At 42.5% G+C, this 17,489-nt stretch overlaps 1 protein-coding gene across 1 annotated transcript in view; it reads left to right on the top strand.

Annotated features, from left to right (window-relative positions):
- The first annotated feature begins 2,704 nt into the window (after positions 1-2,704).
- The window catches only part of ttc9b (tetratricopeptide repeat domain 9B), a 41,389-nt gene continuing 26,604 nt past the window's right edge, over positions 2,705-17,489 (top strand). Inside the window, exon 1 of the mRNA XM_072695677.1 lies at positions 2,705-3,596. Within this exon, the coding sequence (XP_072551778.1) occupies positions 3,194-3,596 (403 nt within the window). The 5' untranslated portion in view covers positions 2,705-3,193. The remainder of the gene's footprint in view (positions 3,597-17,489) is intronic.

Raw genomic sequence — 17,489 nt, 5'->3', positions numbered from 1 at the left:
GGAGGGAGCTCATCTATTGGTTATTCACAATGCCTATTCACAAAATGCATGATCCAAGACTAATATTGCAAATATTAAACACGATCGATTTTATCGGAATGTCACAACAACAAAAAAAGACAGCTGAGACAACTGTCCAGACCACCTTACACCAAACGATTGAGATGATGGGAGCACGCTTTAACTCTAACAAGACTCTAATGATTTTTATTCCAGCATTGGAAATTTATCAGTGACAGTAAAAATGCTCGACATGCATTGAAGTCATATGAAATAAGGCTGGCAGTATTTAAACCTCAGACATTTAGTTTGTTTTGCTCTCTTGTGGAAGTGAGTGGAGTCATCACCGGGAGATCCAGAGCTCTCCGAGGCCTTCAGAAAGAAGGCTGTAGATGCAGATGAGTGTCTGAACAATCAGAAATCAGCTGTTTCATTGTCCTGTTCACAAAATCATTTACTGCTAGAGAAAACTCTCCAATAATCCCAGTCTAACGTTAGCCAGAGATCACCTTGTGTGTGGTCTCTTTCTGACGGTAGATGCTGTACTTTGACATCAACTGGGGCAAGTGCTACCTGTAGGTCCCTTAATAATATTTTAGGATTGTTGGAGGCTTCCTCATGCATCTTGAGGTGAAATGCCCATATGTTTTAACTCAAAACAAGGTTTTCGTGTGGTGTTCTAATTATTTCATGTGTCAATCCTAACCCTCCCAGTGTCAGGAGCATTACATGTGATCGGAAAGAGTTCGGTAATGGGCTAATCTAAAATTGAGGAGGGTAATAAGAAGAAGGTTAAGAAAGGTTAAGAGATGAAAATGCATTTGCATGAAAATACATCAAACAACCAGAATTCTATGAAATGCTTAACACAAGGATAAAATAGCAAATTTTGACCAACTAATAGAGTCTAAAGAATGTGGTGTTATACTATAAAATTCTGCGTAATGCAACAAATACCAAAGGCTGGATGTAGGTGCTGCATTTCCACTAGTTAAATGTAGAAAGCTCTTGCCATGCCATTCTTTCAAAGAGGTTGAACTGAAGCTGCGCTCTGCTCGTGAGCTTGATGAGTAAATGAGCAAGCTGATTCGGGCAGTCTGCAGTAATCACAGCGATGCAAATTCCCTGCCATCTGCGTAAGTGTGCGGCTGCACAATTTTAAGAAGATTGCAGTGTATATTTAGTGATGCAGTGATGGTAATTATTATGTGTACCCAGCCGGAGCATGTTCTCTGGAAGTGTCTGATTCAGGAGAACACCCACAGAAACATTTAGCTGGAGCTTAATCTGTGCTCTCAGCACAGCACAGCACACAGACTTTTTCTGGGTGTGCTAGAACCTTGAAAGAACCTGAAGGCATGCGTGTCATCCAGAAGAAAAGATAAAGATGCTGCTTAGGGCTTGATTAAGAAGGTGTTTAGACTCAATTTTGTGTGGCATGTGACTGTTAATAATGTCAAGCGTGGAAAATATTAGGCAGCAAGTGAACGGTAACTGAAAGCAGGAAAAATGGCCAAGCATGTGAATCTGAGCCCCTTTGACAAGAGTCAAACTGGGATGTGTAGACGACGGGGTCAGACCATCTCCAAAACATCAGGCAGGTCCTGTTATACAGTGGTCAGTACCTACCAAACGTGGCTCAAGAAAAGAACCACCTGTGAATGACCGGGATCAGCAGGATCATTGGCACCTAAAGCTTATTGATGGTATTCATGGTGGCCCTACCTCACAATTTACAGGGCCTAAAGGATCTGCTGCCAACGGTTTGGTGCCAGATAACACAGGACATTTATACGAGAACTGATGTTATCATCCAGGAGGGTCACTAAAGCTCAGGTGAGTCATTGAAGCTCAATTCCAACTGCCCCCTGCAGGATAGCAGTGTTGCACTACAGTCTCTAGAGCATGGGTGGGAAAGGTGAAAGGTGCACGTATTTGTCACTGTACAGTGTACACTGTACAGCGAAATGTGTCCTCCGCATTTAACCCATCTGGTAGTGAACACACACTCACACACACACATGTGTTAGAGGCAGTGAGTACACAAACACACCCAGAGCGGTGGGCAGCCAACTCCAGCGCCCGGGGAGCAGAGAGGGTAAAGGGCCTTGCTCAAGGGCCCAACAGTGGCAGCTTGCCGAGCCCGGGAATCGAACCCACAACCAAGGAGCCAGAGTCCAGCACAGTTTGCTGTTTCTCTGCTCGACCACCTAACGACCAGGGTCATCTTGCAGGGGCTGCTCTTGGCCTGGCCATATTTAACAGGTTTAACAAGTATGTCAAAGACAAAGGATCATGTGGTGTCCTATTTTTTCTCACATGACTGTATGCATCTAGGGCACTTCATGACCTGTGTAGTGCACTCTGTAGGGAGCTGGTTTCTTAGTTGTTTGAGACGCACCCTTTTTATAGCTATGTCGTGCCACTTTACAGCCCTTGTATCTCCAGCCAGGGCACCCCCACACTCCTCAATGTGTACCAATGGCCGTTTCTGACAAGTAAGAGCTTTCTTCTGCTCACATATATTTATAAGAACCTGCACGGTGTTGTGTTTTGCGCTAAAGCTAATGCTAACGCTAATGCTAAAGCTAATGCTAAAGCTAAGCCAGCGGTCCTCTCAGTCGTGACGGTGATGTAGCTTTGACTCCTCCCCCTTGTCTCTTTTCCCATAATGCCTCGCTGTCCGTGGTGCTGAAGTGGCGTGCCAGAGGGGGCAGAAAGAGCTGAGCTCAGGCGAGGCGAGGCAGCGTCCCTCCCTCCATCCTTCCTTTCCCTCCGTCCCTCCATCCATCTACGCTCCCATCCATCCGTGCACGAGCTTCAGAGCACAGAGCCGCACGCAGTAAGAGACGCGTTGAATTGCAGGACGTTTAAAACTCTTAAACGTTTAAACGTTTAATTCGAGTTGTTATTATCATCATCGTCGTTGTTATTAGCCTCGAGCGCTTCTGAGACGCTGTCTCGCGATCCCTCGTTGTGTGCGCGCGCGTACATTTCGTTTTTTTTCTTTTTTGCTCCCCCCCCCCCCCCCCCCCCTCCTCCCTTCGCACGCGCCTTCATCCTTTATGCACGGCACGCGGGAGGACAGCGCGTGCCGGAGCATCCACAGCAGCAGTAACAGTACCAGGAACGTCAGTAACAGCAGTAACAGCATGGCTCCGTCTCGCCGCGAGGGCGACTGAGGAGCACGACGATGGAGGCTAAGCATCAGCACCAGTATCAGCATCAGCATCAACAGCAGCAGCAACAGCGCGCGACCAAGAGCGTGAGGAGCCACCCGGAGGACGGAGGAGGAGGAGGAGGAGGAGGAGGAGGAGGGGGTGGTGGCGGTGGCGGAGGGACAGGAGGGCACCGTGCCGAGATGGAGATGCAGGCGAAGATCCAGAAAGCCGTGGACTTCAAGCTGGAGGGCCATCGCTGCTACAAGGAGAAGAAGTTCCGCGAGGCCATCGGCAAGTACCACCGGGCCCTGCTGCAGCTCAAAGGCGTCCACGGCTCCGAGGTGGAGCTGCTCAACCAGGCGGCGTCCAGGCTGACCGAGGAGCAGCGGAGAGCCGTGGAGAGCACCGAGATCGAGTGCTATGACAGTCTGACAGGTGAGCTGGTGGAGGGCTGCTGCTGGTGGCGGAGGGGGGGGGGGGGGTTGGTGGTGGGCTTTGTGGCTTTGTCTTTTGGCGCATGCACGGCTGTGGTGGTGCATTGGTGCATGCATGCTTGGAGAACGGTGCAGGCCAAAGCCAGTGGGGGATTGTGTTTAGAAGGGAAGAGATGAGAACTGAGACCTTGTGTATACTGTGTGGATAGGAAGCCCTTAAAAGAGCGAATCCTCAGTGGGTTCTTCAGTGGGTTCTTCAGCGGTTCTTTAGTAAAGGCAAGGGTTCTACATAGATCCACTGTGCTGTTTGCATCGAGTCTAAATCACTATACACAAAAAGGTTTCCTTGACATGTACAAATAGTGGGACTCCTTTTTAAAAGATTCTATATACAGCACAACCAGCTACAGGAGGATTTCCACCAATGTGAAGAACCATGTAAGCGTCCAAATGGTCATTGGAGTTGTCAGGGCTCTATATAGGGCCCTTCCTTGTTCTAAAGGACGCCTTGAAGAACCCTTTTTTAAAGTGTAGGGTTTTTTTATATCCATATCCGTATCCCTATCCAAATCTATATTCATTCACACCCTCAATGGTTACTTAGTTAGGGTTCTATATAGACTCATAGTGCTGTATGCATTGAATCCTATGCCTTTCACCCGTGTGTCTTTGTGTCTTTGTGTCATTGACCCTGAGTCATGTTTAACCTATGCTATGTGCTTTATTGCTTTTGTAACATCTGTGCTCAAGAGGGTTCTCAGATAGGTAATGATAGTAGAACCCTTTTTAAAACATGCTATATGCAGTAGAATCTGCAAAAGCCGCTTTAACCAAGCAAAGAACCCTTTAAGCATCTAAATGGCTTGTCAAGGCTCTGTATAGAAACCTTCCCTGTTCTAAAACAACAGTTGAAGAAACCCTACAAGAACTGTGGCCTAGTAATCTGTCATCTCTTAACATGAGCAGAACCATTTTTGGTACTATAAAAACATCTACTTGTATATATTTACTTTTATTGTGTGTGAAGAACCATTTAACCATAGAAAAAAATTCAGTGTCATGTTTGTCATTGCCTATAATTGCCATTTCAGTGTATAGCTACAGTATCTGCATCTGACTCAATGGATGGTATTCATGGCAGTCATTTGAAGAATGGTGTTAAATTTGAGAAATTGAGCAAGACTCAATACAGAGCAGAGCAATCATTGTTAAAAGAATGAGACTCAATATGGAAAAGTCAATGAATAATCTCTCAAAGGGGTACGTTGTAACACTTAGGCTAAAAGCCTCTACTAAGGAATAAGATATATACGATAGAAATCAACATAAATAATAAAGAAATTGAACTCATAGACATAGACACAGCACAGAACTCAGTGTACCTGCATGCACAGCATTCTTTCATAGACAGCAGTCTGATGAATGGTAACATAATATGACTATCTGTTTATATAGCAACCTCTTGTAAACACAGGGCTCATAATGGAATAAGACTTGATGGCACCATGGACAGCAACCTCTCATAAACATAGCTTCCGCTAGCACTGACAGGACCATTTCTGTTCAGTAATAATGCGACTAAAGAAGAGATCTTGCGGCCGCAGTGATCATCGTTGCGTTTCATATCCTGATACCCAGTGCTGCCTTTTTTCTCCAGTGACTAACTGCCTATTTAGATTACAGCCTGCTCTTTCACTTACTGGTTGTTGATGATGGCTCGCGACCAAAACAAGGCAAGAAGGTCTTAATGGAAAACATTGGCTATTCTAAACCATCAGGGTAATGGACACTGGTTCATGCACACCTGCTCTGAGAGGTGGGGGGTTTGGTGTGTGTAGCGTTCAGCATCCCTCATGCTGTCGTAAACGTGCTCTTGCCATAAATTGTGGCCTTGAGGAAGCCAGTAGGGCATGACAGGGTGTTTATTTTTTTTCTTGGAGAGTTCGTTATTGCTGTGGTTTCTGGTTACCTTCTGATATCGTCCACCTTCTCATCCTCCAGTTCATTCTCTAGTTCGCCCTCGACCATGGCAAGACAACCTGATGTGATACCAGTAAAGATAAAAGCATGGGACAGAAGGAGGAAATTCTTCTTAAAGCAAGAAACATTGGACTTCTGAGCCACTCAAAACCATGGCCCTTTATTTTTAAGAGTACCCTGAAGAACCTTATATATGTGGAGGTTCTTCACTCTCACACGTTTATGAAAGAGGCTATTTTCATTGGTTAGATTTAGTTTCAGAAAATACCATGTTCGTTGGGAGGTGTGTGAGTGTGAAAAATAAGTGTTCTTTAAACTCCCATCTAATTTTTTTCGGTTTTCTTCTAGGGCAATCTCTTGAAGAAGCCTTTGTAGCGTCTTAATTTCGATTAAGAGTATGAACTCAACCTCCTCCACATTTGCATTAACCTAGAAAGTGCCACCTAATCTCTTCAGCTGCCTGGTTTTGAGATCTTCATGAAACCTCCTTTGAAGAAGATGTTCTTCATTTCTGTACATGATGTTCGATCACACTGTCTCATATCACTGGGCTACCATCTGGCCGCTCTTCAAGCCACGGCATAGAACAAGACTTTCCAGATTTTGATCTTGTGGCCTGTGAGTTGCCAGCAGTGCATGTTTTCTTGCTTGTGGACTGCGCATCCCCCTGCACAGCAGAAGGGTTTTTCTCCCAGCATTTCTGTTAGCCTCAGCAGTCCTGTTCGGGTGGAGCGGTCACTGACTGGGGTTGATGGCGGTTGGTGGCGGTGGTGGGGCGAGGAGAGGCTGATAGAATAGCTTGAAGTGGAACCTGCCAGACTGAGCCAATACAAATGCTGCCATTGTTCTTGCCTTGTGTGAGTGTTTGTGTGTGTGTGTGAGAGAGAGAGACAAAGTGTGTAAGGCATCGAGCTACTATTCAAAGGCCTGTTTGTTGTGACAAGGACAAGTTTTTCCTTCCAATTATTCGACTTGAGCCAAGCACAACAACTTCTAAAATGATGCCGCTTCTCTAAAAACCCCACTGATTAGCCTTACGAAACACAAGGTCTGCAGTGATGCCTCTAAAGGACACTCTGGAATCTGCTGCATCTGGAGCATGAAAACAACCACATACCCAAACCCATTAAGCTCACCACAGTTGTACAGAGTGGTATACTGTAGCCTTCATGTTCTGTCAGCTCCAACCAGTCTGGTCATTCTGTGTTGACCTGTGTCGAGTTTCCATCTGCAGAACTGCTGCTCACTGGAGTCCTAGAAATACTCAAACCAGCCAACCAGCCCTTCTGACACCAACAATCATGCCTTGCTCAAGATTTTTTTCCCTTGATTTTGATGGTTGATGTGAACGTTAACTGAAGCTGCTGGCCTGTATCTGCAGTTATCTGATTAGCCACATGATTATCTGTAGAGATAATTGCATTAATATGCAGGTGTACAGGGGTGTACCTCAATAAAGGTCTTGCTACAGCGCTTTTCCTGTTGACTTCTATTATAAGCAAGTTTGGAGTAAGACCTGGGAAACACAACTGATCTGGCCACTGTATTAGATACAGCTAGAGACTGTAGTAGTCTTTGGAATAAGCATTTAAAGAGATCTAAGCCATTCAGCTGTCCACGAAATATTATAAGTGGAGAACATTCGTTTTTAACATGACCAGGCCATGCCGGCCATAGCTAGTTCAGCCTAAGAGCAAAGCCCAAGATCTCCATCTCGTAATATTATTTAAATGAATATCAAACATCCATATGTTTAAATATGTTTAAAAACATGCTCTTTTTTTTACCAGACTGTAAACTGAGAAGTGTAATGGAAGAAAGAATGGGTGATGTGTGTGTAATGAGATATCCTAATGTTACTCAGTTACATAGAGGTAAATGAGGGGGAAAAAGCTAAGGAGATATGAGAGGGAAGAAATACTGTGCCAAAAAGTATCGTTACCTGATTCTGTCTGGGCTGCAAAAGAAGACAAATGGTCTATTTGCCATCCTTATTAAAAACACTTTCCCAGGAGATGATGCAGGGCAGGAAGCATTTGTAACAGGGTTGCAGGGACATTTGTCAGGTGTTTATTTGGTGTACTGCACTGCAAGTTTTGCAGGTCCTAGTGTTAATCAGGCATTTCAACCACATACACAAATTACTGCCAGTGAAAAAGTATGTTTTTGTCATGTTCTCACAGAATGGTCCACAGAGAGGAGAGAAAGTCACTGGTTGTTATCACAGTGAGGAAGTACTGCAGCTATAGTCCGGGAGAGGACACTAACACAATAGTGAATTAGTGTTTAATCTCAGAATGGAACAAGTAGATCCTGATCTGATGTGGCCACTTTATTACATGTTTGGTTGGTGGAGTCACTCTCAACTTGAAACAGTGACACTGATGTGTGTAAAAGCCCAGAATGGACCATCACCCAGATATTATCGGGAAAACAGTGGTCCTGTAGTCAGAAACTAACCAAAATGTTTCTAATAAAGTGGCCAGTGGGTGGAAATACAAGGTAAGGTGTTCTAAAAAAGTGGCCTGTGAGTGGAAATACAAAGTAGGGGTATAAAGTGGCCAGTGAATGAAAGTACAGGTAGGGGTTCTAATAAAGTGGCCAGTGAGTGGAAGTACAGGGTAGGGGTTTCAAATAAAGTGGCCAGTGAGTGGAAATACAATGTAGGGGTATAAAGTGGCCAGTGAATGGAAGTACAGGCTAGGGGTTTCTAATAAAGTGGCCAGTGAGTGATCATACAAGGTAGATGTTTCTAATAAAGTAACCAGTAAGTGGAAGACCATGGTAGGGGTTTCTAATAAAGTGGCCAGTGAGTAGAAATACAAGGTATATGTTTCTAATAAAGTGACCACTGGGTGGAAGCCAATGGTAGGGGTTTCTAATTAAGTGGCCATTGATTGAAAGTACAAGGTAGGGGGTTTTAATAAAGTGGCCAACGATTAGAAGTACAAGGTCGGGTTTCTAATAAAGTGGCCAGTTTGCTAGTGTGGACCACACTCCGAGATGGAAGCGGAGGGTGGAGAATATTTTTGGCTTAGAGTTGGCTTTTTTATGGTCTGCGTGAGGAGCCGGACCCCCCGGTATGGAGAGTGATGGAAGAAAGAGAGCAGGTGGGGTAGAGGTGGGTGCGACGTTTGTTCGACACAGAGTTGGATTGAAAAGCAGAGTCATGTGTCATAACTTTACTAATTGGAAATATGAGTAGTTTTTTTTAATACATTGGCCAGTGAGTTAAAGTACAGGGTAGAGGTTTGTAATAAAGTGGCCAGTGAGTGGATATGGCCGCTGAAACTGAGAACTGAGAGCATTGTGACACACAGAATTACCAGCATTCAATCTTGGCACATTACGCCTGTATTATCAGGGAATGCAGTAATGGCAGCGCTAATTCTGAGATGATATCACATCGTAAGCTCGTATAAGGCCGGAGACAAAGCTGCTTCATTACTGGGTGTGCTAAAACAGCAATGCTTTACATTTACTTCTTTCAAATCTGTATATCGCTTTTACAGTTAAGTAAAGTAAGAAAGTAAGTCCCCTGTTAACTCACAGTTTGTGGTGAGATCAGATAAATATAGTGCACCACTGCTGTGCTGTGTGTGCTAGTGTGATCTTGCTGCCTCCTCTGTGATGGATGTCCCCCGGATGGGTTGATTTCCTCCACTTCGGGGGGACGGTAATGAAGAGAAAAGACTGCGTTCATCACATGTAGCCTATTAGAACTGCCTGAGTCAGTCTGTATCCTGCTGCCCGTCCATTTCTGTTCTCATTACTACAGGCCGCAACAACCAATGGTGTCCAATTAGGTGTGGCCATATTAAAGCGGGATGTTAGCTAGAACCAGTGTCCCTTACTATAGCATTTAGTCTCTCCCTCTCTCCGTCTCTCTCGCTCCCCCCCTCCCCCATCTCTCTCTCTCTCTGGAGAGGGCAGATAGTATTGGTGTTGAACACGTCTCCAGAAGCAGAGGAGTCTTATCTTCGTCCCAGGAGGAGCCAATCACATGAAAGCAGAAGGAGAAATATTAAACCTCGTCACGTTTAATGAAAAATCTGTCCCTAGTTCTGACAGCGGCGCATGATGACCTGATGAATGAATGTGGGATGAAGATATGGACGAAGAAGTGAGAGCTCGCTTCGTCCCCTTTCATTTTAGGCCGTGTTGTTGAGGGGGTGTTGGGCCAGCAGAGTGTGGTGAGGGCAGCTGGTGCCAGGGCTGCAGATGGCACGGCATCTCTATGGGGTTCCACTCAGCACAGACCCTACTGTACTGTACTGTATTATATCATAGCAGCCCCCACACCATACATACGCAGCATACACACACATTTACACACAGTGGGTACAGATTCTTTTATTTAAGGCCTGATCCCATAGAGTGATTGTAGCAAACCGCCAAGCTTGCAGTGTAGATGTTTGTGTTGTCTGGGACAGTGGCTGCAGTCGCATGTAAAATCACTAAAGCAATTGCAGACACAAGCTGTATCTTTAGCTACCCAACCACCTCCCCCCAGTTGGGTTAAACCCTGAGGCTCTCACAGTTGTGTGCGTTGCCCAAATGTTCCCCTAATAAGCTGATTCACCCCTGGTATTCCTATAGCCGTTTTTTCATTCACTTTATGATACTCTATAACATAATCCAATAGATTACTACATTAAATAATAATAATAATAATATAATGTGCTGTTGCGGTCAATATACAGTTCTCTTCGTATATCCCAGCTTGGAAAGTCAGGGTTAGCTATGCTACGCTTTTATAGAGAGGAGAGGGCCTTGCTTAAGGGCTCAATGTGTAGCAGCAGGGCTCATTACACACTAAGGTGAATTACTCTGGAACTACTGGGACTTCTGTACAAACTGGTGGTGCTAGTCTTTGGTATCCAGATCCAGTGCGTTGACTGTGTTTAAATGTTAAAAAGGCTCTTCACACTCAAACATCTCAGTACAACAACACAGAAAGGCTCTTTAACAAATCCAAATTGGTTCCTTTTTGGCATCACTCCAGGAAATCTGAGTTGGCACGTCTGGTTTTAAGTGTCACTATAAAATATTTGAGCAGGTTTTGGATAAAAAAAAAAGGATCTAAAGAAATGTTACACTGTCTCTCTCTCTCTCTCTCTCTCTTTCTCTCTTTCTCTCTCTTTCTCTAAGCCCTCTTGTTTTACCTTGTGGCCATTGTGAGTGTTTTGCTTGGCCGGTTATTGCAGTGCTTTTAGAGGCTGTTTCATTCCAAGTAAGAGTGGCGGAAGTAGCTACCAAGGCCAAGAAAGCTGCCAAGACTGCAAGGAGAGCTGTCATCACAGTAAATACAATCTCAGTTGGCTGTAAGGGTGGGAGGGAGGGGAGCTGAGGGGATAGGAAAAAAGATCTGATGGGAGAGTTAGGCTCACGCAGAATTACACTAACAAAGCCTGATAGATGCCTCTACTTACAGCATGATGCCATTTAAAAGTACAACTCGCCATCTATCGCAGCAGTGTAGGCTAGTGTACCTTATGATGGTTTGGATTAGAGACCTGTAAGAGCTAATTAGCTATCAGTCCAGTTGCATTTGCCATCGACAGTGGACTGGACTGATAGCTGTAGAACACCTAGAAGTCTGCAAATATTACTATACAGTAAAATTGTATAGTTATTTACGTAGTCAACTGCATTTGATGTACATTCTGTGTGAAAATGTTTGCACTTTGTTCCATTTGTTTTAATGTAAAGAAATGAAAGAAACATGTCAGAATTATGTTTTTCCCTGCAGAACGAGACTGTACACACTACAATGACTTTTCATCAAATTCAGATCATAAGAAAATATCTCCTTCTTACTTAAAGTCAGTTGCATAAATGAGAAGATCAGATGAATCAGATATAACTGAACAAGCTGAACCTGGTTGCGGTGAAAATGTTCAGATGTGGCTTTACAAGTCGATTTACCACCCTGTTATTTTGCCTCGGAATGAACCATGCAGACGTTCCGATTGTTGTTGCGAGTGAAAGGGTGAATTGTTGTGAAGTGTTGAATGAGTGTTGTTGTGTAGAGTGTATTTGATTACTCTGCATTCTCCGGGATGCAGGTTTAGTATGATGAGCGGAAGTAACAAAAATAAACTGATAAAATCTTAAGCATCACTCACTGGGCACACAAATAACTTTTATTTTACAGGAAAAGAAAAAAACATCCTTAAATGGAAGTCATTTTCTTTCTTTTAAATTCCATACACAGTAATTCTGAAGCAATGATGTTGGTTCATTTATCATGAAATTTTGACACAGTATAAAGAATTGACAGACTCGCATTATGACAAAATGGTAATTTTTTTTGCATAAGTGTGACAATATGTCAGTAGAAATGGAATCAACAAAAATGCAAATGAATTTAAAGGTCGAGCAATTGTCCTTTGATTTGAAGAGTGTTGACTGATAAAATATGAGCCCATTGCCCATAATCATAGCCCTGGGTTGACGATTAAAAGCATCACTGAGTATCAGTGAACAGAATTGTTGAAATGAGATTTAGCCTCGAGAAACAGAAGTAACAAAAACTGATCATTAAGTATATGAGGCAACCAACAAACATAGTCTGTGATAAATGATAAATATGGCATGAAAACAAAACGGACTAAATAGATAAATGCTTTGTATTAAATGATTTTAAAAGAACATTAAAAATGCATTTTTAATTGACAGCATTTACTAAAAGAAAAGGTTAAGGTCTGCAGATCTGGTGGCTGAGGTGGGCGAGCTCGGGTGGCAGGCATATATTAGACTGGTAAAGATACGCGTTAGGGGTTTTGTAGCAAAGTCTTCGTTGATTACATTTGATTTCAGAGGCCGCTGCTGAGGGCAACCATGCAGGAATTGTCAGAAGAATCAGAAAGACCTAGTCAGGTTGTGGCTGAGAAGGGCTAAGATTTGGTGTGAAGAGGGTAGAGTGTGTTTGTAGGTGTAGCATGGTGAGAGATGCAGGCTGCTTGGTGTGTATGCTGTTGTTATAGCGGAACTGAGGTTGTGAGTAAAATCCTGTGAAATCCCAAAATTTGAGCTTGGAGGGGAGTAGGTCTGGGGGGGCAGACGTCATGGTTGAGCCTTCTGGAGGTTTTGTGGTGTGAGTTTCCTACCTGCTGACCCCTGTGAAGAGCTTGTGATGTAGTGGGTGATTAGTGGATGGGTGATGGGAAGGTTTTGTGTAACTTAAGTGTTAGGTGTAAGATCTTGTCATCTTCCTTGTCCCAGTAGAAGTGTTGCTGTTCGGATCATAAACGGCCACAGCAATCTTAATTGTTAGGTGTAGGATTTTCTTGTTTTCGTGCAGTTAATTGTGTAATGATGGGTGAAAGTGTTGCTGATCGGATCATAAATGGCCACAGCAGCATAGGAAGGGAGGTATCTACCTGATAGAGCTATCAATGTAGTGGATGAGTAGAGTAGAGGGGAAGGGAATGGGCTGGGCCCTGTGTGGAAACCCAGTTGTTAGGTGCAGGATTTTCTCATCTTCATGTTCTTCATTGTTACTTACATTTGCATCACCTTTCTTAATAATACATAGACCATGTGATGCATGATAAATCGTGGCTCATATTTTGTCAAGTAATAGCTCATTTGGTCAGTTACTACTCTGCGTAATGCTTGTATCTATAAAAAAAAAAACTTCAATTTGGATGTTTTTTTTATCGGCATGCATTTTTATCCATCACATCTGTTCGTTCTTGTTCCTTCAACCCCCCACAGTTTACTGTTACTTTGCTGACTGTGGCGTGCCCTCCTCACGGGCATGGTGACTTCACTGGCTTGTGATGCTGAGTCATTGAGTGTATGGTGGTTTGTGAGCGCAAACACACCCTGCGCATTAGACCTGCCCTTGCTGCTCTCCAGAGGCCAGTCCGGATTTATGCAGACCTACGAAGGTCCATTATGAGCTATAGTGAGGATTTATATAGAAACATAACCACTCTGGACTGAATGCACACACAATATTTTAACAACAGCCGTCCGCCTTCTCTTCCTCTGTCACTGTATTTTGGAGAACATGTTGTGTGACTCCTATTTCAGGACATGAAAACACTTCCAGGTGCTCTTGGAAATCCTGCGGATAGGTGCGGTCATTCACCAGCTCCAGATGGTAGTATTTATGCTGTCAGTGGCACACAGATGCTGCACACACTGTGGGCAGAATTTAATAGGACAGTGCTGGCAGGGCTGAACACATACTTGATAAAATAAAATGAGGAATATGTGAAAAGAACACCCTTGATGGACCCAGTCATAAAATAATGACAAGTGAATGTAGAAAAAACTCACAGAAGCTGAGAAGAACAAAGCCGAATAAATTATAGGCCTACCTTCATGATCTTTAACACCATAGGTTTGTTCTTTGTTAACCTTAAAGCACACACTAATATGAATTATTTGGTAATAATTTAATGTAGGCTATTTTGTGGAGTCCCATAGGGTTCTATTTTTGGGCCTATGAAGCTTAATTTTGATAGTAATGTAGTTATCAGGGTGAAAAACTGATGTGTGGGCTTCGATACAGGGTTTACAGGGTTAACCTTAAGATGTAATTTGTTACTGGTATTTTGCTATAGTAGTGAAATGTAAAACAAGACATTCAGCAATTTATTGTTGTCAAATTTAAATCGTACTTAAATATAGTAAAAATATTAATGGATATTAATGGAAACTCTGCTGGCTCTTGACCGGTATAGGGTTTTTGCGGTCTTTTCCAAAGCAAATCATGCACTGCTTGACCAAGCAGACACCTAGATAACCAGCTTTTTTAACCACATTGACCAGTTTAGACCATTAGAACATCTGACATTATCTTAGCTGGATGTTTCAGCAGAGAAAGTTTACCACATAAGTTTTCTGATTGTTTCAGGGAGCTTTAAGTGAGAAATAATTAGTACCAAACCGAAGCATGGCCAATATTGGTAAGTGGTATATTCTAGTTAAATAAGACCAGTAATGTTTGGAGATAAGCTGAGGCATAAGACCAGAAATCCAACAGTGCCAACATGCAGGTACAGTTGGGATTTGCAATGAGGCTGAGCCTGAGCCTGGGTACCTTGTAAGAAACACTGTAGAAAGTGTGGAAAGTATAAAAACCTACCTGGTGACAGACACTGACAGCTGCGCTCAGACTAGGGTTCTATGGGAACGCCCAGTCCTGTGCAGCAGTCAGCTTGAGGTAGCAGAAGGTAGCTGCAGCTTTATATCCCACCCAGAACTAAGAGGATTTGGTAAACGCGCAAATCTAGATAGTAACTTGGTATCGCTGGCAGAATTTCTTCAGTTTAGTTATTACAGCCCAGATTAGAGCTAAAAGCCTCTCTCTGTCTTCATCCCGGTGTTCACCCCAGACGCTGTTAGATGGCAGCTTTGCTTTGGCTTTGATATTTTATGCATGATCTCACTGCTGTTGTTACTGCACAAATGTTTCACACATACCAAGCATCTAAATATGGTCCCTATTAGTTGTTCACAGTCTGAGACATTCATGTTTTAATGATCAAATTATGCGTCTGAGAATCTTTTTTTTGTTATAACTGGCTCTTCGGAACAGGCCACAAAATGGTTTGTGGACAATAGAAAGCTAGTTTAAAAACCACAGAACACATTCATATGCCTCTTTCCATCATTAGTTGTTCTTGCTACAAACTCTCTGAGTAAAATCAAGGAACCGACCTTTCATTGAGTTATCTTTCATTCCTACCATACAATAATGTTGCTGACTTTGCTAATGCTAAGCTAGCTCTAGCATTTTTCAAGGGTTCCTTAGTAAAGACAGTGTTTTATAACACCCAACAAAGCATTTGACTGGTTCATTTCTCTATGATAGAAGTTAATACATTTTTTAAATTAAATATGCAATCATTGGGTTAACTTTCATTACTAGTAACAGTAATGTTGTTGACTTTGCTAATGCTAAGCTAGCTCTAGCATTTTCAAGGGTTCCTTAGTAAAGACAGTGTTTTATAACACCCAACAAACCATTTGACTGGTTCATTTTGTTACGGTGTGGTGTGGGGTTTGGACTCAAGTGCAGTTAAAGTTTGTTTTATTATTGTCAAATGAGACAACTCCTTTTGTGGTGGGTGCTTGTTGACTGTTGGGCTTGAACTCCCAACCTTGGTAATGGGAGCCCAGTGTATTTCCACTAGGCCACCACAGCTGTGAGGAGTGGCAGTATAAGCACTGATCGTAAGCAACACAAAAAGGCGGGAAAACAAACAAAGGAAAACCAAACTAAAGACAACTCAAATTCTTTTCTCTTTTTTCGCTTTTCTCTTCACAGCTGTTCACTTTTCTCTTTTCTGTTCACAGCTTGAACTTCTTTTCTTTTTCACTTTTTTTTTTTTTTTTTTTTTTTTTTCTCTTTTTCACTTTTCTCTTTTCTCTTCTCAACATAAACCCACTGTTACCGTTCGCCCCTCTACAAAGGTGCGACGGGGAAGTGTGTTTGGCTAGGTGTATTTATACCGTGCCACACAGGTGGGTCTGGTTAGCGTTGATTATCGCTGGGAATTCTGGGGCTTGGAGTTCTTTGCTCCAACCCCACCAGCTTTCCTACTTTGCTGGCTGGGCCCCCTGCTGGCAGCTGGCGGTACATGCTGCCTGCTCACACATTTCTCTATGATGGAAGTTCATGCATGTGTTCAATCAAATATACAATCACTGAGTTATCTTTTAGGCCTAGCGTACAATATTGTTGCTGACTGAGCTAATGCTAAGCTAGCTCTAGCATTTTTCAAGGGTTCCTTAGTAAAGACAGTGTTTTATAACACAACAAACCATTTGACTGGTTCATTTCTCTGTGATGGAAGTTCATGCATGTGTTCAATCAAACGTACAATCATTGGGTTCACTTGTATGACTAGTAACAGCAATGTTGTTGACTTGGCTAATGCTAAGCTAGCTCTGACTAATCTCTGCAATTTATATATCTTACCAAGCTAATGTTAAGGCACCTATGGCTTGCCAATGTTGATCCCTTTAGTCTGGTAGATACCACAAGTAATGCCCTCAGGTCAGTGGTTTAAGGTTTTGGCTAGCTATTCCAAGTTCCAAGTGCATATATAGCTTAAGCAAGTGTGAAGCTCTCGCTGCTTCGTCAACTTGGGGAAAGTGATGAATGATAAATGAATAATTTAACTGAGAATTAGACGCAATAATGAACTCCGAATATCTGGCCTGTGAGTCTCACTTTCTGTGGCAGTTATGGGTCTATTTAAAGACGACAAAACTGAAAATGCATTTAAAATGCAGGAGATCTGAAATGTCTTTGATGACAAGCGTTCCATGTTTCTTCCCTCATCACTAGGCCTATTTTTAATACTAGGAAGCAGCAGTGTTTTGGGCTCTGACTTGGATATGAATGTCTGTCATTTTATATGGTATATAAAACACAATTTTCTGTCAAAAGCTCTGGAAATCAGTAGCAAAAATGTAATGTGAAGAAAATGGAGAATTTAATGTATTCACAGACTCCACTTCATTTAACTTCACTTATTTTCTAGTAATCCTTTAATAATCATGTGCTCTAACTACTATGATTGATTCATAGTTTAAAAAAACAACAATGGGCAAAAATAAATTATATAATTATAAATGTATTGATTTATTTATCAATTAAACAAATGAACACTAATTTTAGAAACAACTGCATTGTATATTTTGCACCAGATATATAACATTTAAAACAAATGTTATATATAAGCCAAATAAAGAACCATTATTTTTTGTTTTAAATGAAGGAAAGAAATATAGGCCTTTCTTTTAGTTATATATAGATGCAGAATAAAAGGAGGCTAGGCCAATTTGAAACAAAAATGAAGTTAGATGATGTTTCTGATGTTAAAATAAATGTTTAAATGCTTTTAAAAGGTTTTGGACATAGTGACCAATAACTTACCAGTTCAGA

Source organism: Salminus brasiliensis, chromosome 13 (assembly GCF_030463535.1).
Source record: "Salminus brasiliensis chromosome 13, fSalBra1.hap2, whole genome shotgun sequence".
NCBI classification, from domain to species: Eukaryota; Metazoa; Chordata; class Actinopteri; order Characiformes; family Bryconidae; genus Salminus; species Salminus brasiliensis.
This window is presented reverse-complemented; position numbering and strand designations above follow the sequence as displayed.